Source organism: Rissa tridactyla, chromosome 3 (genome assembly GCF_028500815.1).
Source record: "Rissa tridactyla isolate bRisTri1 chromosome 3, bRisTri1.patW.cur.20221130, whole genome shotgun sequence".
NCBI lineage: Eukaryota > Metazoa > Chordata > Aves > Charadriiformes > Laridae > Rissa > Rissa tridactyla.
The window spans coordinates 34,039,774-34,064,149 of record NC_071468.1 but is presented as its reverse complement, the minus strand read 5'-3'; the positions used below and the strand labels follow the sequence as shown (position 1 = coordinate 34,064,149).

Sequence of the window (24,376 nt, the reverse complement as noted above, 5' to 3'; positions counted from 1 at the left end):
GAAATGATGGATTAGAGTTACCAAATTGCTTCTGTTAAATAGAAGAATCAGATTTGCCATAGCTGTAATTAGTCTAAAGTGGATATATGTAACAAGAGACTCTTCAAAGCGTCTTTACAGAAAAAAAGGAAGCTTGTTCCCTACTGATGACGATTATTAATAGAATAGAAATCAATGTGCAGGGAAGGAATTTTTTGGAAAATGCATTATAATAGAACACCTCCCTCTGGTGGTAGACATTACATAGTTTAATCTGCTGTGTCACACACTGAACTGGAAACTTCATGGTGGGGGCTGTCTCTCAGACTGCTCCTGAAGAACTAGTAGAACTTTTTTTAAAGATAAATGAATTGCATATAGGGTTTCCTGCCATTCTAGCTCTTTGAGCATGATGGGGGAGGGTTGGGCTGCTTGACCCGGTTTATTCTGAGCTTGTCAGTTAATTAAATTTTTCTGCTACCCTCCCTTTTTGCTTCTGGGATCGCTTGCATTTTGCCATTTTTGCTGGGCTGTAAGTATAGGCTCTATGGATGTTTGTGCTTTAAGCAGGTAATCGGAACAGCATGCAGCAAACAGCTAATAGCTTCTAGCAATCATTCAGCTCTTTCTGAAAGTTTATTCATCCTTTAGTTTATTCGTATTTAGCTGTTTGATCTGAGTTTTACATGCTAGTCCTCAGTTAGTTTCCAAAGTAATGCCTGTAATTACTTGTACTTGAAACACAATTAGGCACGCTAACTGGAGGAGAAAGGTTGTTGTTAACTGTTTATCTTGTAGTTTATTAATCCAAGAAACAGATAATTTCTAAGATTTTTCTCTGTAAGCTTTCCAGGGATGGGTTCAATCTGTCCATCTATAGAATATGAGCCCTTGAAGAAGCTATGTAACTGTTATTTCTAGCTCTGTTTAGACATAACAATGAATGCTTGAAAGGGTGCTTTCAAAGCTTCTTGAAAGCATATTTTAGTTCCTTGCGTTTCATGGCCATTGCACTTCAGAAAGTGTAACAAACTAGCTGAATGTGTGAGAATAACATTTTTCATCCTTGTTTTCCTTTCTATTTAGTAAGCATTTTAGGATGACTTTTTTCCTGTTGTTCTTTCAGAGCATAACGAAAACCGCTCTTCTCCCCCGGCTAGCTTCCCAGGTCGAACACTCAAAATAGTTTGGTTTTTTTAGTTTTTGCTTTTTTTGTATGTCATTTATAGAAGAACCTGCGCAACCTTGTAAATCTTCTCTAAGGCTCTAGATGAAAAGAGAAACAGCTGGGGCCTTTCCCTGAGTTGGAGTCCTAATTCTGTGGCTGTGACACTGTTAAACTCGTAGAAACAAAACTTGGAACATGGAGGACTGGCCACAGAATCTGTTTTCATGTGCAGGATCCCAACATTACCAGCATTTAATTAATGTATTGTTCAAGGTTAGCACATAGCTGCTTTGATTTAGAGCTTTATGCTTTGCTAGTAAAGACTCCCGTTTAAGGGATTCCAGATCTGTTGTGCCCAATAACATGCATTTGCAACCCAGAGCTCTGGAACAGCACTGGTGAAAGGCTGATTTTCTCATCTCCAGTAGCTTTCAAGTGGTAGCACAAGAAGTCAGATCACATCAAATCATAAATCATGGATATAAGAAGCAAAAGGGCCACTTTCTTCTCATGCTTTTTTTTCTTTATTGCACTTTTTCTCTATTTCCATATTAAGACATACACAAGAGTGCGTGTTCTAGCCAGTTTCAGCAGCGATCTTCCAGCACTGACAGGCAGAAGGATCACTTCCTCATCATAAGGAATGCTTTAAGTTCTCATGTATTTGCTATATAAAAATAAGTGAATTGAGGAAAAGCGTATTTATCCGCCTTTTCCACTGGGGGGACACGAATGCATCATTCTGAGGAGACTATTCCTTTTCTTTTTCTACACTTCTTTTAATATCAAGAAACCAGAGAAGCATCTGAATATTGAAATAGTCAGCATCTGTAAGAAAAAAACATTTAAAAAATCCATAAGCTTTAGATATGAACTCACTAGATGACTTGTTTTTGCAGACATTTTATACTGATTTCAAATTTTGAGATGTGCTTCAGCTATTTTCTTTGGGATTAATTGGCTAATAATGGAAATGCATGTTGTCATTGACTTGAATTCAACATTTCTACTATCTTCTTCTAGAAGACAATTTTAATAAGTAGGAATAAAAAAAAAAAGGTTTTATTAATTTGAAACTTCAGCATGTTTTGTTGCTTACAGAGATGCCTAAGCAATGTTTATTTTATGTAGGCAGTTCTTTGATATCTGCGCATATTCGTATTTTTGTTCCTAAAAGACTGGAAAAGAAATCTATGTATTTCAAGCTTGCTGAAAATAAGCAAGAGGTGCTTAAATTGGGGTTGGGTTTCTGAGCCATAGAGTTCCATAGTCAGAATTTAATGTAACACAGTGGTTTGCAACAGCCACATCTGGGAAGAGTTTGCTGCGTTTGGCCTTTTGGATTCATAAATCTAGATCAACTTTCCTTTCCTTGGTCTTTGAACTTGTGCGGTTGTTTTGTTGGCAGGTTGAACACTCTGCTCTCCCGCATTTCTATGCGATTACAGAATAGGATGGAGGGGATGGTAAGTGGGAGAGCGCAACTACTCCCGTAAGCTCCTGGACTCCTTTGGGAAGCTGGTGAAATGTGGAGCTTGAAGCTAAGGCGCAAATGAGTTTCCAGTGAGCTTTCTCACTTGTGTGATTAAAATATGGCCTGGGTTTTTTTCATATTATTGTAGATTATCGCAGTCACAAATTGCTAGTATAAACTCCAACCATTACAAAGTTTTTACCCGCACAACTGAGGACTGTCAGACCTGGAGCTTCCACTCCACATTTTTCTCTAGCTACTGCATGTGAAAGGCAGGTATTAATTACAACAAGTAGCATCAGAGTCCAGAAAGGTTGAGAAGAATGGGAAGAAGCTCACCCCTTATACTTCATCTTGCCATTCATTGCTTTGGTGGTAAAACCTAAATAATGATAAAATACTAAGTCTTCTTCATAGGCACCCATTTCAAAGGGTTGGGTTGGCTGCGGGGAAGTGATGCCGGGAAATGAGAGTGCCTGCTCTCCTTTCTCTTCCATAATGGTCTTCAGCTCTGCCTCGTGGCTATTTAAAGGAGATTGGGGAAAAAGAGTCTGATAAATGAGTAATTCTGAGGGACATCTTGAGAGTTTCTGTAATGGTAGTTTTTCAGGCACCTTAACTGGAGTTGAGGGAGATAGAACTGATGAGGGGTTTGTGGCTTAGCACTAGAAAGGTTTAATTTACTGTAGAGGCCTTTTATCCCCTGTGAAAATCCTGGTATTTTATAGTATAGTCAAATATTTGGGAATGCTTAAACTATAAATGTGACTATTATTGACAGAAAATGAGGCAAACGTTCACTTTAATTGGAACCACATAAATTAGACTGGAGGAATTAATTAAGAAATAATAGACGTGTGTTTTGAAATTGGAGGGTTCTCTCTAGGTATTGGAATGGGCATGATAAGGTGACTTAAAAGATAGCTCCAGGACAAGAAAAGCTAATTGAAACATTTCTTTTATTAAAACAATGTTAGTTCCTATGTGCCTGGTGAATGAAGGTCCAGAATAAATATAAATGGTAATTAAATTCTATTTCTATCAGTTAATAGTCCCATTTTCAAGATCTCTCATTTATTACAAAAGCACCTCAAGAAGTTCATTTCATTAGTTTACTTCATATGACTCGCTGTTGTTGCAAAGTGCTTGGGTTATGGGTTTATGGATCAGATTATTTTAATCAAAATGAATATTTCTCCCCCTTTCTGTGCATAGATTTTGATGTATCATCACTCTGAATTTAATTTAAAATGGGGCATTTCTTATTAATTTGTTTTGCTTCATAAAGGGGTACTAGTACTAAAAGAATTCTAGGGATAGAGATACAGAAGTTTAGGGGAGTGTTTTTTATATGTTGTGTGCTGCTCTTAATCAATTCCGAACTTACACTTTTTGAGTATTTTCTAGAATTTTGTGTTGTCCATTTTTAAATGCTCGTGTTACATGTTTTCCAAGTCGTCTTTGAGAATAAATTCTATAGATCACAGCTGCTGAGATGTATTCCCCAGGTACTTTTTTTTTTTTTTGAACTCTCCTATATTTATTCTGTTATATCTCAACTGCTGTATTACCCTCAGATCACGTTAAATGATTGCTCTCCTTAAGTGCCAAATGGACCCTTCAAATAGCTGCAACCAATTAGATTTACAGACTCATTCCTTAACCTTATATCAATTTACTTTTCCTGGGTGTTGGGTACTGAAGTTTCTTTTCTTGTTTCTCGCTAGTTGGTCAAATGATTGTCATTGCCATCTTTTGCAGCGGCAGCATGTAAGAGTCCATGGCAAGCTACCCACTCGGTTGGTGTTTTACTAGTAGATGTTTTACTTGGTAGATGTTTACTTGTTTACTACAAGGTGTTTTACTTGGTAGATGTTCTTCCTAATGAGTCCTCACTCTACATCTCATTGAAAAATAAAGTATTTCTTGCGGTCATGATCAAGGAGCGGTCGTGTTGTTTTCCACAATTAATTTAAAGTTCATGCTTCCCCCTTGAATTGAATTATTATCAATATCCTTTGATATGGATTCAAGAATCCATACAGTCTCAATTAGTTGGGTAATAAATTGTCTTAATTTCCTAGTTCCGCTGTCAGATGCAGGTGCTATATAGCTATCCCCTCATTGGCTTTAGGTTTTGCAATGTAATAGTACCTTTATGTAGTATTTTCTTACCGTACATGCTCTGCAGTGCACTACAGTATGAATGCTAACTGCAGACCTGAGGGATTCTGTAACAGGAAATTTCAAGTGGACTGTTAAAATAGTAGTTAACTCTTTGTAGCTTTAGTACTTTGGATCCTGTGATGGCAGGCAAGAATATTTATTCTTTATGTCGGTGAGTTTTATGGAATAAGGAAATTTTAGTTGAAATAATGTAAGTACGCTACTTCATGTAACAAAAGGAAATGTGACACAAGGGTTTTTAAAATGTTATTTACAGGAGGTTTCAGTGACCTTGTTCCTGGTCAGTGTTGAAATAGCTACGGTAAGCAAATTGTTGCTATCAGGCAGAGCAAGACGTGTTTGCTCTGTGGGGAAGCTGCTGTCAGAGGATACTTTCATAGATGATAATGAAATTCCTTTTTCATCAATTCAGGATGTCGCAAGTACTTTAGAAATGGTGGGATCATGTACTGTAAAAATGGCAACTTTTTTCATGGCAGTCGTATGGTGTTGTAAGTCTGATTAATACAGATTCTTCTCACTCTTATACAAAACTGCATTTCTCTTCTTAAAAATGTATCTGCGTATATATTTATTAATGACCTGGATCTTAAGTTGAAGATCATCTGTAATAACGTTATGCTTGTTGTCTTGCTAGCCTTTGTTTATTAGTTACTCATGAATTTTCTTACTAAGTAATCCGCAAAATCTGGTAGTCGAATCTGGGGCTTCCTGTGTGGCTTTGGGGGAGAATCATTTCTAGAGCCAGGAGAAAGACGAGCTGTTACAGAATGTCACCTTTAAGCAAGGCGTGTCTTTTTTTGAGAGAAAAACACCTCAAAACACAATGTCATCAGACTTCCTGGAAAAAAAAAAAAAAACCAACCCAAAAACCACCCAAAAAAACCCCAAAACCCAATCCAAGCCCAAAAAAATACCCCACCAAAAACAAACCCCAAAACTTGATCATGTTAAACATCCCAGTTATTTTACAAATATGACGGTCTTATTATATGACTTGATCCTAATTCCTGAATGATAAATAGAGGTAATTGCAGCCATGTTCTCACTGTCTGGTTACCGCCCTTGCACATCCAGCTTTCTTTATTACTTTTTATGTTTATTTTGCCCGTTTTCCAGTGTTTTTACTGCTTACTTGAAAAGAAAATGAAATGTATATGAAAAGCTCAGTATATGCAACATGCAAATCACAATGTTATTTGAAATTCTTACTAATAATGTGCTGCCATTTAAAAAAAATATAGCAATCATGAAGGATAACCGAGCATAAACAACTCATTTCATCTTTTCAGAAATATGAAGAAAAGACGAAAAAGTTGTATTTATTAATAAAACCCCCAAGAGCTGAATAGCTTTCCTGTACCACATGTGCTCACAATTCTAAATTAAGTTCAGTTGTATAGAAAATAATCTTTCTAATATTTTTCCTGGTTTATTAATTCTCCCTGTACTTTATGCTTAACTGTGAAAGTGATGAGCTCTGCTGATAGCTCATACAAGAATATACTGTGACAGTTATTTCCTACTCTCCAGTCTAATTTTCAATTCATCCACCTATTGTTGCTACTACTATTGTGGATGTATTAAGAAATATATAACTTATATATAAAAGGATATTGTTTATATATTTTAAAATATATTGTTTATATATTTATTAATATGATTTTGTACAGTACTTACCTCTGATTGCGTTTTATTACTTTGGTTGTCGTCTCCTAATACAAATGCTTGTGCAATTTTTATGGTGTATTCCCCTTAGGGCAGGGTCTCGGTGTTTGTTCCGCAAGTGGGATAGTGCATCTTTCTCCCTGTGTGTTATTTAAAAAGAAAAAAAAAAAAAAAAGTATCTTCTCCTCCTAAGTGGAATTTTATTGCCAGTCAATTATTGGAGCTTTAGATTGCATTCAGATATGTACTTATAGGAAAGGTTTTATCCATTTCACACTAATTTATTATGCAAAATGTAGTTAAATGTGAATGACACATGAAATGCCTTCAGTAAGCTATGAACCAGAAAAGTCCAGTGAAGAGTTCTCAATAAATAAGTAAATTAGGAACGCAGTACTATTCCATGGTCCTGTATGAACAGTTTTTCCAGGTACATGAAGAAAAAAATGAAGTTATGCAATAACTTAAACATTTCACTGTGGCAGTTTCAATGTCATAATATTTGTGTTACTTCCCCGAGAGTACTTTCAAAATGCATTTTCTTCTAAGTGTGGAACTGTTTTCTGGTTAGGGCAGAGTAAGGTAAAAGCTTATTGTGTATGTAGGGCTACTAATGGACTAGTAGACATTTGATGTGACACGCATTAATTTATGCTCTGTAAAAGAACAAGATCCGCTGGTAATAAAAAATGTGCAGATTGAACATTTAATGCAGTGTAAGAAGCAAACACTCTCCAAGTAACTTTTTGGCTAGTTCCCACTGCTAAGTTATGGGAGCTGTAGGACTGAAGAATAGAGAAGGGGTGTAATATTGCCTGTCAACTAAAATAATTACCATAAAGACTCTAATTTTGTCCTCTTAGCATGCTGTTTACTCTGACGCTTCTTGCAACATCCATAATTTATTTGAATGAACCCATTTCTTATTAATGAAAACATGTGTTATAGACCAGCGAATAGAAAGTGTTTGTAACCTTGACCCTTAAAATAAGCCAAAAAGACAGCTTAAACCTAAGACCCTTGGGAGTTTCCTAAATTTTATGATTTCCTATACCATAGCTTGAGTGCAAATGAGAAAAAGCTCTGGCTTATATTAAGTCATTTCATGTAATATTTTGACGTGCCTGTCTTTTTAGAGAAGAAAATGCTGTATGACGAGCTGACATTGCTTGTAATTTGCTTTTACCTCAAATTTCAACTGATTGTAATCACGGAAGTTACCTATCAGAAGCTGAAGGATTGTTTCCTGCTTAGTTACAGACCCCTTTGAGTTAAGCAAAAGTTGAGGATTTAATATTTACATAGGTATTTTGTTGGATATTGATGGCTAAAGTTAACTAAATACTGGAGTTGGGACTGTCTGGGTTTTTTGTGTCACAGAACTGGGAAAAGGTTGGATGTTCTAAATATTTGTTAGTTCGATCTTGAGGTAACAGGTGAAATGAATGTATCAGGAAGACGGGCTCTTTCTGGTTGCTCACCCACACCTGGTGACAGTAACAGGGCAAATGTATGAAGGAGTTTTGGTCCTGTGCAAAAGACGTGATTTTTGTGTGACACCTCTGGTTTTACGGGTTAGATTCGGAAGCTGTAAAGGTAATGGCTTTCATCATCAATGTTATATTGTGAATACAAATGGACAAAAGATTGTCTTGCAAAACAACTTGTCTTTGGAAGTCTGGAAACAGGAAAGCCAAGAAGCCAGATTTTTAGTCTAAACTATTTGAATTCATTGGATATATATAGAATATGAAAAGTTTGTATCATGTCTATGTATGTCCATAGTCATTGTTTAGTTTTTAAAGAAATCCTCACTAACAAAACAAAAATGTCACTCTTAGTGCATGAGAGCCTTACCTGAGAATTTCTGCCCCTGCTCAGGTAGTTGAGATGCTGGGTGCAACCCTTAAACTCAAGAAAACAGAAGGATTTGGGAGCTAGAATGCTGGAAGTGTTGCTGCCTACAACTAGCAGCTTCTCTTTCATGCAGTAATAGTTTATTGGATGTATTTCGTGTATTTTTTTGATAGATCTTTCCTTTTATTATTCCCCCATGCAGGGAATGGCTAATTTTCACATCTTATTTTGGTGCTGGCTGCATCTTGTAACTAACACCAGGACATCTTGCACTTAAAAAAAAATAAAAAATAAATAAATAAAAAACCCCACAACAAAACAAAAACCAAACAAAAAAACCCCAACCAAAACAAAAAACTAAAACCCACAACCACGTCCACCAAAAACAAAACAAAACCAAACAAAAAAAAACACACCCAAAAAAAATCCCGCAAAAAAACCTGCAAACCTAAAGGCAGTGGAGAAAAGGGGACAGTGTTGAGATGAAAAAGAAAACATATTTTCTGAAAAATGGAGAAAGTTTGTTTCCGCTAAACCTGTGTACCAGTTGAAGTTCTGTAAAAAGTTACAAAGTCGCGTTTCATTAACTAGGAAAGATTAGATGGAATTTTGGTCAGTCATTGTGCAATTTGGCTTTGCTAGCATAGTGAAAGTCCCACTAAAAAATGAAGGAAAAAATTAATTTAAGTGAAAGTGGTTTGTATGCATCTCTAGTTAAATAGAAACTTCTGGAAATAATGATTAATGTCTTGCCAACTCTTGTTCTGTTTTATCCTCATTGAGACTATTAGGAGAGGTCATTCTTCTGTCAACAGAATTACATTCTGATTTTAATCAGGATAAATCCTCCCCTTCAGAACTTGCCAGGATGTTGCCTGTATTGTGTGTGTATTTTTGTTTTGTTTTATTTGTTAAACAGTTAAGGCTTAACTGGATTTATTCAGACACAGCTCTCCTGTAACTGTTGCCAGTTTTTATTGGGCTTGGGGGGAGACGAAGGTGATCTGCAAGTTATTTGTGTTAATGAGTGTCCTGGTTCACAGAAGCCAAAGGCTATTCAGTGATACGCAGAAGAAATACAATACAGCTCATCCAGTACGTCATTAGGTATGTGTTTGTACCGGGTAAATACTGGACCACAGATCATAAAGCAACATTTCAGAAATCTGTTGATAATTTAGGCCAAATTTATGATGCAAACTATAGTCACTGCATAGGTTCTGTATTGCTGTTGATACCACATTACGAAGGCAACTGTTAATAATTTGCTGTAGTGTAAATAAGCAGTAGAACTTCAGTTAGAGTTAGTACGTCTCTGGTGCTTGAGATCGGCACTCTCAACGCTTTCCTCCATTGCTCTTGTCTGCAGTGAAAAAGTGGTTAAAAAGGGGAGAGAGGAGACATTCTCGTGTTCCACACAACTGAGCAGGATAAGACTTTTTTGAAAGTTAATTGATTTGCAGCCTGAGTAAAAGTTGGTTCTGAACACGAAGTCCTGGATTCATGAAGGCAAAGAGCATTTAACTGCCATGCTGGATTTTGCTGCTGTGTGACAGCTCTGAACTGTTTCGCTAGTCCGCTTCTTGGGAAATGCTGTCACTGAATGACCGTTTTTGACAGCTTTTTATGCTCTCTCTTTGAAGCTGGAGAATTCATCAATAGGTTGCAAAAGTGAATAGTTTTTCAGGGAAAAATAATAAAAAAAAAAAAACCACCCTGGTCAATGCGCTCTTAAACTTGCAGCTTTGGGAGGCACAGTGTAGCACTAGTACTTAACATACTATCATTAAAGGACTGGAAGGACTTTTATTATACAGACTATTTTGTAAAAATGTTTTACATTTCGTTGTAAATGCCTTTTGTGGATGACACTGAGCTAGTGCGGCCCAAGTAAAGTATTTTCAGCTATGTAGCAGAAAAAATAAAAATAACTGGCTGAGAATTTTTAACTTGCTGAATTTTAATATATTTCTTAGTATCTGTTGCTGTTCTGTAAGTCCACACTTTCTTTTTTAATGCATTTTATAGATTTGTCATGGCGTATAGTATTGAGCAGAACCATTATTTTTGCTCTGTTCCCTGAAGGATGGAGTTGCTCCCATTTCTGATGCATGCACACAACACAGCTGTACTTCTGCCTGCTGCCTTGGATGCAATCTTACATAGAACACTTACAGTCTCTGTAGCCGCCTTGTATTTGCAGGCAACATGTGAGATTTTCATTTATTTTTCTGTACTGGCTATTTATAGCCTGGTGGTTCCCAAAACATCCCCATCTGTGAACTCCCCTTCCATCAGGACTGTGGCCTCGGTGGAGGTGTGAAGAGCCGGTTGTCTTCTGGGGTGGTGGCTCCAGTTGCAATGGCTGCAAGCTGTCTGACTGTGGCTTCGATCCCAAGTGCTTGAAGCTTTCTTCATTGCTTCAAACACACTAATAATATCCAAGAGCCCAACTTGGGTGAAGCTTTGCTGACAAGTAGTGAGGCCTGAGTAGGACATCTTCCTGGGTCCAGTAACTCATCCCTGACAAAAAGCATCCCACTGGTTTTTCAGAGCTGTGTTGTGGAGGTGGATGATTTCCTGTCTGCCGCCTCCTGGCTGAATCTTCCACAGCAGAAGTTTAATTTCTCTGGCAAATCGCTTAAATCCTAAATCAGCATTTAGGGACTGTTTGACTGTAGAGCTTCCTAATCCCAGTGAGTCATGTCGATGACCTGTGTTTCTAAGACATCATCATCTGCAAATATTTATGGACTGCTCTGTTTTCCTCTCTGTCATGACATAGTAATGAGCAACCGATACTGATTTATCTATGTGTTCGCGTAATGAATAAATTCTGCCTTTGTATGTCATTTTTTAGAAAGATGTGTTTAGGGATACCGAGAGGTGGTGCACTTCATCTTCAGCTGTCACTTTACGAGGAAGAGGTGCCTTTGCATTGTGAGAGTAACTGGATGTTAAGCAGACCAAAATCCACTTGGCTGGGAGGGATGTTCCCTGGGGGCATCCAGTGGCAGAGCTGTGCCGGGCTGAAATCCAGTAGTGTACCTGGTAGGAACTGAGACTGATTTTGTAATTAATCAGGTATTAGGATTGTGGGTTTGTGAAAGCCCACGAGGGAGGATTTGCATGTAAAAAGGAAATAAGTATTTCACCTCAAACTGAATCTGGTTTGGAGGCAAGGTAAGCCTGAGGATGGCATGCATCGAAGACGCGGAATCTGGACTGTCGGGGCAGTTTGGAGACTTAGTGTGACTTGGTGCTTGCTGACCAAAAAGAAAACAAAAGGAAAACTTTGAAGCCAAATCATTAGTCTATAGCTTTAATGTATTGTAGTGATTTACTTCCCGTATCTAACTCTGTGGTCATAGATCAATGAACGACTTTTAACACCAATGCTGGAGTAAATGAAGGAAAGGCGGGGGGGAGCCCCAACACACAGAGGCACTCCACCCACACACCAAACCCCCATCAAATGCGTGATGCAAATCCCTCACCAGCTCCTCCTCACTAACCTGGAACCCTAGCTGTCTATACTGGCTTCACCATAACTGTTACAGGTGGGATTTTGTAAAACAGCAGTGAGAAGTATTGTTTTTAGAGAAGTGTAACATGTATTTATACTTGTATTACATGACTTAGTTCTTCCCTCATGTGATGTTTACTCCTTTATGGCTTTGCACGTGCTTTGTGTGAACTGTTTTTAAAATGATGCTATGTGCTCTGCACTCATATACACAGTGGTGAGCTTTGGATGCTCTGGAACAGCTGTGGGAAACAAGAACTTTGTGTAGTTCTGAAATTGTTTGTTGTTCTTGAGCAACAAATAACTTTTAAGATACTTTACATCTGAAATAAAAAACTTGAAGGCTGCTTTGTGTTGTCTGAGATACACAAATGATGATACCTCTGGCAGTGTTCTGGGGTTCTTTTTGTTATGCTCAGGTTTTTTGCATAACATCAGGCGATTAGTCTGGGCAAGTGGGATGATGTATGAAATCTTGGTTTTGATAGATTTCCAGAAGAAGCAGCCAGACGATGACTCTACTCCCAGCACAAGCAACAGCCAGTCAGATTTGTACCCTGGAGAAACGAACAGTGACAACAGCAATACCTCTCTAACCACGCAGGCCGCTAACTCCAACCAGCAACTTTTGACAGAACTGAATGTAACTTCACCGAGCAAAGAGGAATGTAAGTGCACAAGTCCTAAGTGACAGCAAAGGAGGCATAAACGTTTTGTTTTCTTCTCAGGCTTATGTTTCACTGACTCCCCTTGGAAGTAAATGGCCTGGCTTTTGGGGCAAAGGGAAAGGTTAAAAGTTACTCACAAAATAGACATTGATGGCTTTAACTGAAGAACAAGTTAAAAGGGGTCACAGGAGTTTCTAACTAACTTTAGAGCTGTTTGAACAGCAGTGTACAATTTAATTACAATTTTGAGGCACTCTCATTTTGAGAAACTTTTTCATGTATTTCTGGTAAATTAATATATATATTCTAGGATAAACACCAATGTCTTGTAATTTTTTCCTTTAAAAGCTTTTGGATTTTAATATTTGCAATTAATAGCACTGACCGTAATGCATGTTTGTCTAGACTGCTGCTTGTTTTACTTGCATAAAACTTAAGTTTCACGTGGTAATCCATCTCTTCTTTCATGACCCATCTTTCTTTTTTATTGAACTCTGTAAGGCAAAAATTCTCCGTGAAGGTAAGCTAAGATGCTAAAGATTAGCAAACACAATGAGATAAAGTCGTCTTTTAAGTTATTCTAAACCTATATATATATATGTTCTATGTCTAATATATGGAGTTTTAAAATCTGCATTCTACAACTGAAGCTCAACTGGGTAATTTGTAGTTTCATTTTCCTCCAGCTGTAACTTTTTATTTTGGATGATGGTTGATGGAGAGAATCCTTCTTGAGCTGAGTTTGGTTGTGCCTCTTGGTTGGTAATCAGACATACACATTACAAGAAAAACATGCTCATTTTTTAGTTAGGGAATCTTACAGAGCTGCTCTGGTTCTTGAACATTGAGGCAACTACTGGAAATAACAATGCTTAAAAAGCATTAACACTAAAAAAATCTTTGATATGCTACACTTGTTTTCAGTTGTGTTAACTGCATAGAATGGTTTTGCTGAAGTATTTATTCTGTTTACAGGTATGTAGACTTTGCATATATATTATTTTTACTTCCGCAGATTGGCTGTAGGCAAAGCACAAAGTGTCATTTTGGGATTGTGGTAGTTTATTAGACTAACTAAAGTAAAATTTTTAACTTGAATTATTGCTTTGTATCTGTATGTGAGAATATTGTCAGAAATACAGCAGAGTTCAGATGTGAGTGTTCTGATACCAGTTCTTGTAATAAGAGTGAACTTGCCATGTAACTCTTGTCTCTCCTTCGCATACACAGTTGCTGCTGACCACCCATCATCTCTTCCTTCTGTCCAGCGCTTCTTCAGGGGAAACCTGTAATAAACAAGGCCTTAACACAACCTTCCTAGACAATTCAGCAAAACATTATGTTTCAGCAGCCCATTTGGGCCTTCACAGGGCAGGGGACTTCAGCGCCTCTGCTGGCGTATTAGCCAGGATCTGCTGTTTGGTGTTACAGGGTGCTTCTCCAGTGCTTACCGTGTCCAGTTTTCTGAAAATTTGTTCAGTTAAGAATTAAATTGGGTTACAACAAAGTGTTTCTGTTGTGGCTGAGAAGAACTTGGGGGTAAGCGGGAAGGTGATTAGAGGGATGGGAAAGAGGGAAGGAAATTAAATAGTGTCCTTCATCCTGAATTGCTGTAAGCTTGTGAACATATACTGAAGGTGATGGATATTAGGCCGCACACCCTGCAGAGCATTTGAAAATATTACCTTTAAAAAAAAATTCTTTATGACATCCTGCTGGGGTGATTTTAAGTGAAATACAGTGGAGAAATTTATTTACAGCTTAAGCTCTCTCTGTCTTCTCTCACATCCCCACTACCTCTTTAATGAAGCTTAATATCATTTGTCAGAAATAATTATACGCAGATGGAGCTTTTCGGATGGATAATGGCCTCAGCATGGAAGATTTTGTCCCGTAATGAAGAATGCCCAAACTTTAAATGTCTGTTTGATTTTAATTTCAGGGTGTCTTTTTTCTGTGCAATATTTATTTATTTTGCACCGAGTTCTATAAAGCGTGCACTGCTCTCATTTCAGCTGTGCTTTTCAAAGATTGGTATTCTGCAGTGCTGTGTGATGACGTACATCTATGTGCTGGTCTGAATAGAATTGTGGTAATTCACCAGAAATCAATGTATGAGATCATTATGGTAATCCCTATCAAAGCATGGAAAGGTTGGAGTACTTGGGAAGGATTCTCATGGTACGTTCCGCTCCCCTCTCTTCCCTTTTAAGCTTTTGAGAAGAGTCTCGCATCAAGGCATTTGCCATAGTACTTCAGTCCGTAGGGTAAACAGATTGGACAGAATTGCAGCAAGTCGTTTAGGCAATTAAGAAATTCCATTCATGTTACGACAACTGCAGAGAACCACAGAAATCTCATGTGGTAAGATTCACATTCTGTGTCACAGAAAGCGAAAGGGGGTTTTTTTGTACTTGTTTTTAAGTAGCCGTTTCCTTTTTTTAATATAGAACGAATGATATAGGGGAAAAGTTCCTTGGACTGGATCTTGCAGGATTTCTAGTTTGACAATATGCAAGTATTTCTCCCTTTTTCATTACTATTTTGATTTTCTGTGAGAGTTGCATTTGCATTCCTGAGTGTCTTTTATACACAACCAGGTTGTAGTGACTTTCCATCTCCTGTCACCCTCAGTTCTGAACAATCAACTACCCCAGTGGCTGCTTTGCTGATTAATATCTTTCCCCGAGTTAGATGAAAGGTAGTTTTCAGTCTTATAGTTACAGTCCACAAAAATGTGTTAAAGATTTATGCCCAGAGACAGCAATGCAAACTTCAGGACTTTTTTCCTCCTTCACATGTGTTTTGTTTTTATGAAGTAATACTTACCACTGATTTAAAAAAAAATGCTGTTGCTATTTTTGGGGGGAGTGGGGGGAGACATTCTAAGAATTTCTTATTTTATTTTTTTTTTCTCTCACATATGCTTCTTGAGTTGCCTTTGTCTATACAGAACGTTCAGGTCTCATCAGTTGCAGTACGTTTTCTGAAATAAACTTTTGCAGACAGGGAGTATATTGATACTGGTATAGCTTTACTAAGTCTAAGTATGGATTTTACTGATCTGTTTCTTAGCAGATGGCTAAACCAGTCTAACTCTTGTTCTGCTGCTGCTTTACGTGCAGATAAGTTTCTCTGTTCCAGTTCTTGTATAGTTTTCGTCTGTTCTCATTTTTCCCTTCCATCTACTCTCCTCATTTTGGAGGTCTTAAATGGTAGTTACTTCAGTCTCAGTCACCATATGAGCCAGTTGCTCTGTCAAAGATTTCCTTTTCTTATAGGGTGGGCAGGGTCTTAGTTTATTTTTAACAGACAGGAAAAAAAGGGTTTGACAACGGCCCTCGCTTCTCTCGCTCCCTACCTGCAGCCGCTGGCACCCTTGAAAAAAAAAAATTAGCTTATTAAGGAAGGTTCTATGTATTTTGGTAAAGAAAAGGTCACACTGCACTTGGAATAATTTTGCTTAGTTTCAGGCCTTTGTTGCTTTCTTTGGGGCTGTCATATTATTTTTCTGTCACTATATGAGTAGACCTAAAGCTGACACTGTGCAGGTTTAAAACTAACTGTGTTGTTATGTGACAGGAGAAATGTCAGCATGAACAATTCCAACTCTGGCAGCTGGATGAGATTTGATATTTCAGTAGTTCTTAGCTTCAGTTGACGCGATTTTATTTTAATTATGTGCTTAACTCTTCCTCGCCTCCTTGAATTAGCAAGAACCACGATTGAAAAAGGACAAAAGGAATATCTGATTTTTCTAGAACAGTTAAATGCTCTACATTTCTACTATGAAGACTTTACAAGAAGATACACAAAGATATGAGATATTGCTGTAAATGTCAAAAAATACCCTGAAGATTTCAGCCTGGAAAGAAGGTGATGTGATCACTGACTACACTTTACCTCTGTGTGTGCTGAATTTTAGATGCCTAGATGTGAATTTTCAGGACTGAATGCCTGTAAATTTTGGCTGTAAATTGTTGTATTCTGTCTAGAGTTTGAACTGTTGCATGTCAAGCTAACTGTTTAAGACATAATTAGTTTATCTCAAACACTTAAATTTGCAAGACAAGTTTGAAGAATGCTTTAAAATATTGGGGTTTTATTAAGTATTTGCATGCACTGCAAGCACTGAAATACCCCCAGTTATGAAGTTATTTTAGTGAAGTTACGTTACGTACATAAAGTGTACTACATCTGAGACAGAGATGCACCAGGCTTCTCTAAAACATCTTTGGCAGAAAGGTGAAAGATTGGGGTTTTTTCTGCTGCACCTATTGGATGTTTCTACTCTGAATTTCATGGTTTGTTGAAGCGTGACTGTGTAAAAAGCCACATAGGCTATAGTACTAGAAAAGTAATAGTTTTTTTTTCTGTGTTTGGAATATAAAAAAAATCTTATGTCAGTTTTTTCAGCACAACCTTATGAAAAATGGATAAACAAGCGCATCCTTTCTTTTCTTTCTTTTTTTGTTGAATGGCCTTCTCTCTGACACTACCAATTTATGACGACTTCACAGTTTTTGCATTTTGCCTGGCTTTGTCAGCAGAGTCAGAGATGACAGCTTTCCTATGTATGCTCTGAAAATACTTCGTATTTTGAATTATTATTGTGTTATCCTTAATTGTGCTTTGTGCCTTTTAAATAAGGATAGTGATTTTTAAGATGACAATTGCTCTTGGATGCTATCCATTGTATAATTTTCTAAATGCCCTGACTTTGAGAATTCAGTTGCTCATTGCAGTAAGAGTTACTTTTGTACATCCTATCTTTTTTTCTAATTCTGGCTTTGGGAAACTTTGTTTTCTGGCTCATCTGTGACTGAAAGTTATGTGCATACCCACTTTTATAAAGTATTAGATGTATAAACAGACCAAGATAGCTGCCTATTTTTGTCTTGCTTGTCATACACGGTTGTAGAAAATAATTTGCTTTGTTGCTAACATGATTTATTCTGATACTGATTTGTAGGTTTTTCTCTGATCCAAAAGAATAGAGTAACTGTTAAACGTATGCTGAGCTACAAAACTACCTGACCCACATGATTTAATATTGCAATTAAACTTGTACCCAAACCTAACTGAGAAAACTGCAGCTAGGTGATGGTGATGATGAATAATCCTAATTTTCCTTATCAGATCATGAGATTGTCATGTGTTCTTTCTTCTTATACTCAATTTTGTGTGTCTTGTATCAGAGCATGAAGGAGCACCTTCTGGGTGGGTTTTGATATTATAGTCATCTTTGGATTTCTATGCCACAGAATAAGAATTAGCTATTTTCTTAGGCTTTTTCTTTTACTAAGTTAGATAATAGGATGAGGTATTTTACATCTTAAGGGATTTTTTTTTAACGTTGTTTTCATTAGACGCTATGTACAAATAGTACCTTTTGGTACCGCTTTTAATGTTAAAATTAACAGTAATACAGTTTTTCATTTGTATTATCATCAAACCTGGATTTTCTTGGATAATCATCACAAAATACTTTTTTTTTTTTTTTTTTTGGTGTCGATGCAAACACTTTTTCTCTGGGGATTTGCAAGAATGCTTTCAAATATAAAACCAGATTCAGTTGTGGGCTATTTGAGTTGTCTTTTGAGATATGCCACTAGTATTAGGTGCCAGTACAGAACATATAGGCAGTTAGAGATTTGAACAAAACAGTGTCTAGTAGAAGTGGCACCTTCAACATCATTTCATGGTGTGAGGATCTTTCTGTAAGTTTCAATCTAATCCCTACAGTCCTGGTTTCATTTGAAGAACATTTCTGGTTCTTCTGACATCTTAAGCAAAGCTCTGGCATGCAGATTTATGAAATTAACACTTCTTTCCACGTCTGTGGCATGATAATTTTGAAACATAATGAAGACCAGCAGAACATTACCGCTGTTAATTGTTCCCTCTGATTTATAGTCGCCTCACACTGCAGAGTAGACTGTGTATCCTAGGGTCCCATTTATTAAGTGAAAGGACCCCATGGAACATGAAACTGAAACACAGTCACGTAAGAAAAATGTGGGTTAGAGCTGCAGAGCTATCAAGGTTGCATAAAAATTATTTATAAAAATATAATTTAGCTGCTGGTTTCAAAAGCGCATTTTTACACTTCAACTTATAGCTATAAAGTAGGAAAGTGTCATGTCTATTTTGCAAATGAGGAAACTGAGGAAAAGCAGGTAACAGACTGAGACAATATCAGGGGAAAAAAGTGGAATCTGATTCCTATCTCCATTTACCTTGTTACGGTTCTTAAATTTACCAGCCGTCAGCAGCAGCGCAGCAGTCCAGTTTTACTTCATTCTCCAAAAGCTGCATGTAGATAAAAATCCACAAAAGCAAATAATGACAGATCTGTAAAACTAGAATTCAAAAAGCATGTGTTTGTATGTGATATAATCCTCTTATCTGTTTAATAATGACGTAACTTAAGTTACCATGCACCTTACACATTCTGCAGCAAACAAACAGTTAAGTGCTATAAAGTTCTTTGCCTTTTTTTTTTTCTCTTAAAGGAGTGTATTCTGTACGTGCAGGCTGAATGTAGAGATTTATGTTCCCGTTTGTTTATGTATTGGTGTTTGTAATCAATGACTGTTTTCAAACCCAATTGTGTAGATTAATTAGATTATGTCTGTACCGATTCAGGAAATGCACAACTAGATTATTGGTTTGGACAGGTTTCCAAAGGTGGGTTCTTTCCTGTGTTGCAAATAGCCATGAAATTCTCCCTGTCCTGGCTACAACGCAGTTGTCCAAGGAAATTCTGCTCGCTCTTATTGCTCTCTTCCAGCCCATTGCACGCGGGGAGTCGGTGTGCTTTTTCTGGGAAGGAACCATCACAGTACCGAAAGCTTAAGGCAGTGTTTGGGGCATGCTTCTGTCACTCTGATCAACTGCTACTGAGCTTCAGGCTGCTTCGCTTATTTTTCATGTTTGTTCATTATCTGGCTTGCAGTTCTTGTGTTCTCTGTAATTGTTTCAGTGTATTATCGTAATCTTAGGCTTTGTGCTCTTGTAAAGGCTTGACTTTGCTCCAATCTGCGTCTCTTCCTCTGCTCAGTAAGTGCTTCCAAGTGCTGTTGAAACACACCTGACACGTGTACTCTGGGTTCAAACTTAGCACTTCCTCAAACAGCAAAAAGAAGGGGGGGGTTAGCGAAGTATTTCACTTTTTCCTGCACAGGATGTTCTGACTGAGTGGAGTCACTTCACTTTACAAAAACTTCGGGAAGGGGAAACAAGAAGTTGCCCTGACTCGGGGCATGTCCTGCAGGACAGGTGGTCCTTGGCAATTGTTGCTGTCTTTCAGGAAGGGAGGTGGACAATGCAGAAAGGCATTCTAAAGGTCAATTTAAACATACAGAAATTATATGTTAGTCTATAATAGTAAATAATAACAATATTAACATACATATAGAAATGTAAGTAATACTTAACATTTTACTACTTGAGAAAGTTAGCAAGGTAACTGGTTTTGAACCTGTTTTTCCAAATTGATGTATTTAGAGTACAGTTAACAGTAAGTTATAGAAAGCTAGGAATATCAGGAACCAAAAACATAGCAGCTGTATTAACAAGACCTTTTATTTTAATATATGATAATGCTGGAGTTATAGGATCGTGTTTTGTCCTTTATTAATTCTGTGTTTGAATTTGCAAACTCAGTGATTCTCACAATTCTCCTAATTTCTTAAGTAGCTTTCAGTGTTTTTGCATTTTTAATCATCATCTCTTGGGATTACATTATTGCTGGGCAGTGGCTGCTTTTGTTTGGAAGAGGAGTTGCAAATGCCAGAAACCACACACAGGAAAAAAATAGGAGCAGAAGCTATTGTTTAATCTGTTAATTGGATATAGAGTAGAAAGATATTTTTATTCTTCCGTTTTAATCTCTTCTTTGTGCTGAGAAAAAAAATAGCAATCTACAGCCCTGTGGGTTATGTTAGAAGCTACACGTGTGGCCTTTCACTGGGCACTGAAGTGTTTGCTGTACCACAGTTAAATTCCCGTGAAACACTTATATTTGGGGGAATGAAGGTGCAGACATATCACAGAATGGTAGTGGTTGGAAGGGACCTCTGGAGATCATCTAGTCCAACCCCCCTGCCAGAGCAGGGTCACCTAGAGCAGGTTGCACAGGAACGCGTCCAGGCGGGTTTTGAATGTCTCCAGAGATGGAGACTCCACCACCTCTATGGGCAGCCTGTTCCAGTGCTCTGCCACCCTCAAAGTAAAGAAGTTTTTTCTTCTATTCAGACAGAATTTCCCATCTTCCAGTTTGTGCACGTTGATGCTTGTCCTGTCGCTGGGCACCACTGAAAAGAGTCGCCCCATCCTCTTGACGCTCACCCTTTGGATATTGATAAGCACTGATGAGATCCCCTCTCAGTCTTCTCTTCTCCAGGCTACACAGACCCAGGTCTCTCACCTTTCCTCATATGAGAGGCACGCCATTCCCTTGGTCCTCTTCGTAGCCCTCTGCTGGACTCTCTCCAGCAGTTCCCTGTCCTTGACTGGGGAGCCCAGAACTGGACACAGTAAATATCCTGAATTGTGCTAAGTAATAAGCCTACCTTTGTGTATAGCCGAGAAGGAAGGACTGGTGTTCTACTGTACCTGGCTTCCCTTTTCTTTCATGCAGAATTTTTATCAAAGCTGTGGGAAGTACACTGCCCCGTTTCAAATAATACAAAGAAGTCTGTACTAGCCATTATGTATACCAAAAGACTCAACATAATGACTTCCACGTAGAATTGCACGGTCAAGTCCATACTACATAGTATTGAATTATGCATGACATTTTTTATGGTGGAACAAAAACAGTAGCAGAAGGAAGTGCTGCAAAGGACGTGCCGCCTTTGCTGGTTATTAGGCACTGGTGTACTTGCATGCAAATCCCAAGATATTCTTTGTTGAAACTCTGGTGCTGTGCTCTACAAATCAAAGCTATATGAAAGTAATACCTAATGAAGGAAGACTAAATAAAAGAAAAATTCTGACACGGGGAATTGCAGAATACATACCGGCTTATTTTACTTAGAGGGTGAAAAATAAAGATCTTGTATCTAGTTGGATGCCAAAAGTATCAACTAGTGTAAATATTTACTGTATGATAATTGCAAGGATTAGTCTTGTTTGATAGTCCACAGTGATGATGCCTGTCAATGTCTATTCAGTGAAAACTGGAAGCATATAACTAAAATTATTTAAAGAGCTGCTGCATCTTAAGAGGCAGTTGTGGTCTAAAGCCAGTTCACTGAAATTCCATACCCTGTTGTATATATTTTGATATATACCACATCCTGTTGGATATATTGTTACTCAGATTCTATATTGAAACCAAATACTGTATACTTGGTCTTTGAAAGTTGAGACTGACTTAATGGACCAAAAGTTTTCAATGGAGAATTTGGTAAGGGTTCTGTTGCAGTATTGATTTTCTTCCCAAATGCACCAAACTCTAGACTAGGCTCTTTTTTTTGAGCCTTTCACAATAGTATTAGTAACATAGATCAAGATGTTATTTACATTTTTTTTTATATTCTAGCCTAGAAAAAGGTATGTTGTAAAAAATGATTTGAGTTTAGTTGACCATTTCTGGTTGTTGCAAAGCAGATGTTGCTCCCAATGCTGTCAGGCCTGGAGTGGGCACTAACGTGGTGATACCAGGATGCTTGATCCATCCATCCGGGATGCTTCCCTGTTGGCCGGGGAAGGCATCCACCCCACCCCTCCCAGTCCTCCTCACTGCAGAAGCAAGCTTGGCTCTTCTCATGGCAGACTTGTCTCTGCAGAGAGGTCCCCACCACTCCCCTCCACTTACCGGTGAGCCGTGTCTCACCAGCTCCCTCCTCACCAGCCTGCAAACCCCAGCCGTCCCTCGCAGTGCTGTCTGTAACTTCTGCCAGCTGCTTATCCTGTTGCTTGTCACCCGCAGCCATTTCCTAGGTCCTGTTCGGTAGTTTCCCATGTCCCGTTCACTTTGTGTAACCTCAGGGCAGGCCCTAATGAATGCCTGAGGTGTTTGCCTGCAGGCCAAACACTGGCTCCTTGGCCTTTGTAACCACTCCTTTAAAGATTACCTGTTGCAGGGCTGTGAAACGGTGTATATTGCCGGAGGGACTTTTTGGGAGAACAGAAAACTCAAGTTCAACAGTCCTTCTCTGGAAAACTGAAAGTGTGAAACTTGTGAGATCTTTGTTCCCAAGTGCATTTAATTGAAATCAAATGCACTGAAATAATTTCCTCACGTCTTTCCCTCCCAGTTGCAGAAGTTTATTTTCTCTTTCTTGTAGTGTTACAATGCTGTAAGTTTTACAGGGTAGACAAAGTTAGCCAAGACCCGATGCTTACTGAAAAATAGAAATGAAAGAAAAACTTGAAGGGGGAGCATCTTGGAGAGAAGCAAAAAGAAACAGTTTACTACCAGGCCAGACTTGGAAATATTTGAAAAGAGAAGAACATTGCCAGAGCCCCAGTGCTGTTTTCCAGATATGCAAAGACTGGAGAGAAAAAAAAAAAAGGGAAAAAGTATTTTTCAGACCGTGAAGACTTATGTTAAAGTTTATCCTGTCATACTAAGCTTCGTTGTATTGCCAGCGCAGTACTCCTGTATCACCAGCAGCCCAGTGCAAACTTGATTATTGCTATTTTGATAGCCAAACTCTACTACATCTAACTTAATTTCAGGTTCTCTAGCATCATCCCATTTATAATATCCAATTATCAAAGCTATGATACATTATTACCATTGGTAATGCTATTGTCAATTTGTCTTGGCTTCACTATATGGGGTTTATTTTTTTATTTATTTATTTTTACTTCAAGTCACTGAGTACACTCAATTGGTTGCTATTTTAACAAGATCTCTGGAGAACTCTTCAGTGATGATGCATGTTAAGAAGAAAGCCGGAAAGCAATTTACTACCAAGCAGATACCAGATGAGCGGGCAAGAGTCCAGAGTTCAACAAAAAAAAACCCTTAAACATGGAAAGAGTTTGTTAGCATATGCTTGTGCCACGCTTTGAAAACATAATGAGGACAAGATAAGAGGCAAAGTCGTTATCTCACTGGAGTCAGTGAGGAGGCTTCTGTTGACATCAGGGAAGCGATCACAACCCCCCTGCGTTACTTGTGGGTTGGTGAGGTACATTTCTAGCTTTGTTCCGACATAAACTAGTACCTATGTCAATGCTGGGAAAATTGCAATTGCAGTGTGTATCTTCCTAAAACTGCCTCTTGAAATATTTATAAAGTATAACATAACTTGTCTTTTTGTCACAACTTCTCATCTGTTTTTTCAGTGCAAGACATACTCAGATTTGACTGGGAAAGAAATACTGCGAATAGTAGACTACTTCCATATGTGCTTTCCAAAGACAAGCGCTCCTCAGCGTTTTATATTCCTAAGTATAATCTTGATGTGGTTGTAAAGGTTAAATATAGGTGATGTTTTGAGACATATGATCTTCTCTGTTTCCAGGTGGGCCATGCACAAGTACAGCTCATGCCTCGTTAACCACACCAACCAAAAGATCTTGCGACTCAGGTATGTGTTTTGCGGGGGTTTGAGGAATTAGGTTTTGCATGATATGTAGCTGTATGGTTATAGTTTAATAGTCAAGGGTAGCAACTATATCTGGCGAATGCCAGATGAAAATAAATATTGTTGCTTTGCTGTCAGAAATGTATATATGAAAGGACTTGTATGGCAGATAGTTCATCTCAGAGTCCTCTTAAAAATAATTCCATAAATATACTATGTTTTCAGTTAATCATTGTAAATGTAAGACATACAGGAGTAATCGATTTGATTTAAGTCTAATGATTGTGATAGTGTTCTGGA

The 24,376-nt window shown here is 38.0% G+C and overlaps 1 protein-coding gene across 4 annotated transcripts in view; it reads left to right on the top strand.

Moving 5' to 3' along the window:
* ZFAND3 (zinc finger AN1-type containing 3) overlaps nt 1-24,376 on the top strand; it is a 144,102-nt gene that overhangs the window by 81,275 nt on the left and 38,451 nt on the right. For all 4 annotated transcript variants that reach the window (XM_054197150.1, XM_054197152.1, XM_054197153.1 and 1 more), the window contains 2 exons: nt 12,348-12,527; nt 24,014-24,079. In XM_054197150.1, coding sequence (XP_054053125.1) covers nt 12,348-12,527; nt 24,014-24,079 — 246 coding nt within the window. The remainder of the gene's footprint in view (nt 1-12,347; nt 12,528-24,013; nt 24,080-24,376) is intronic.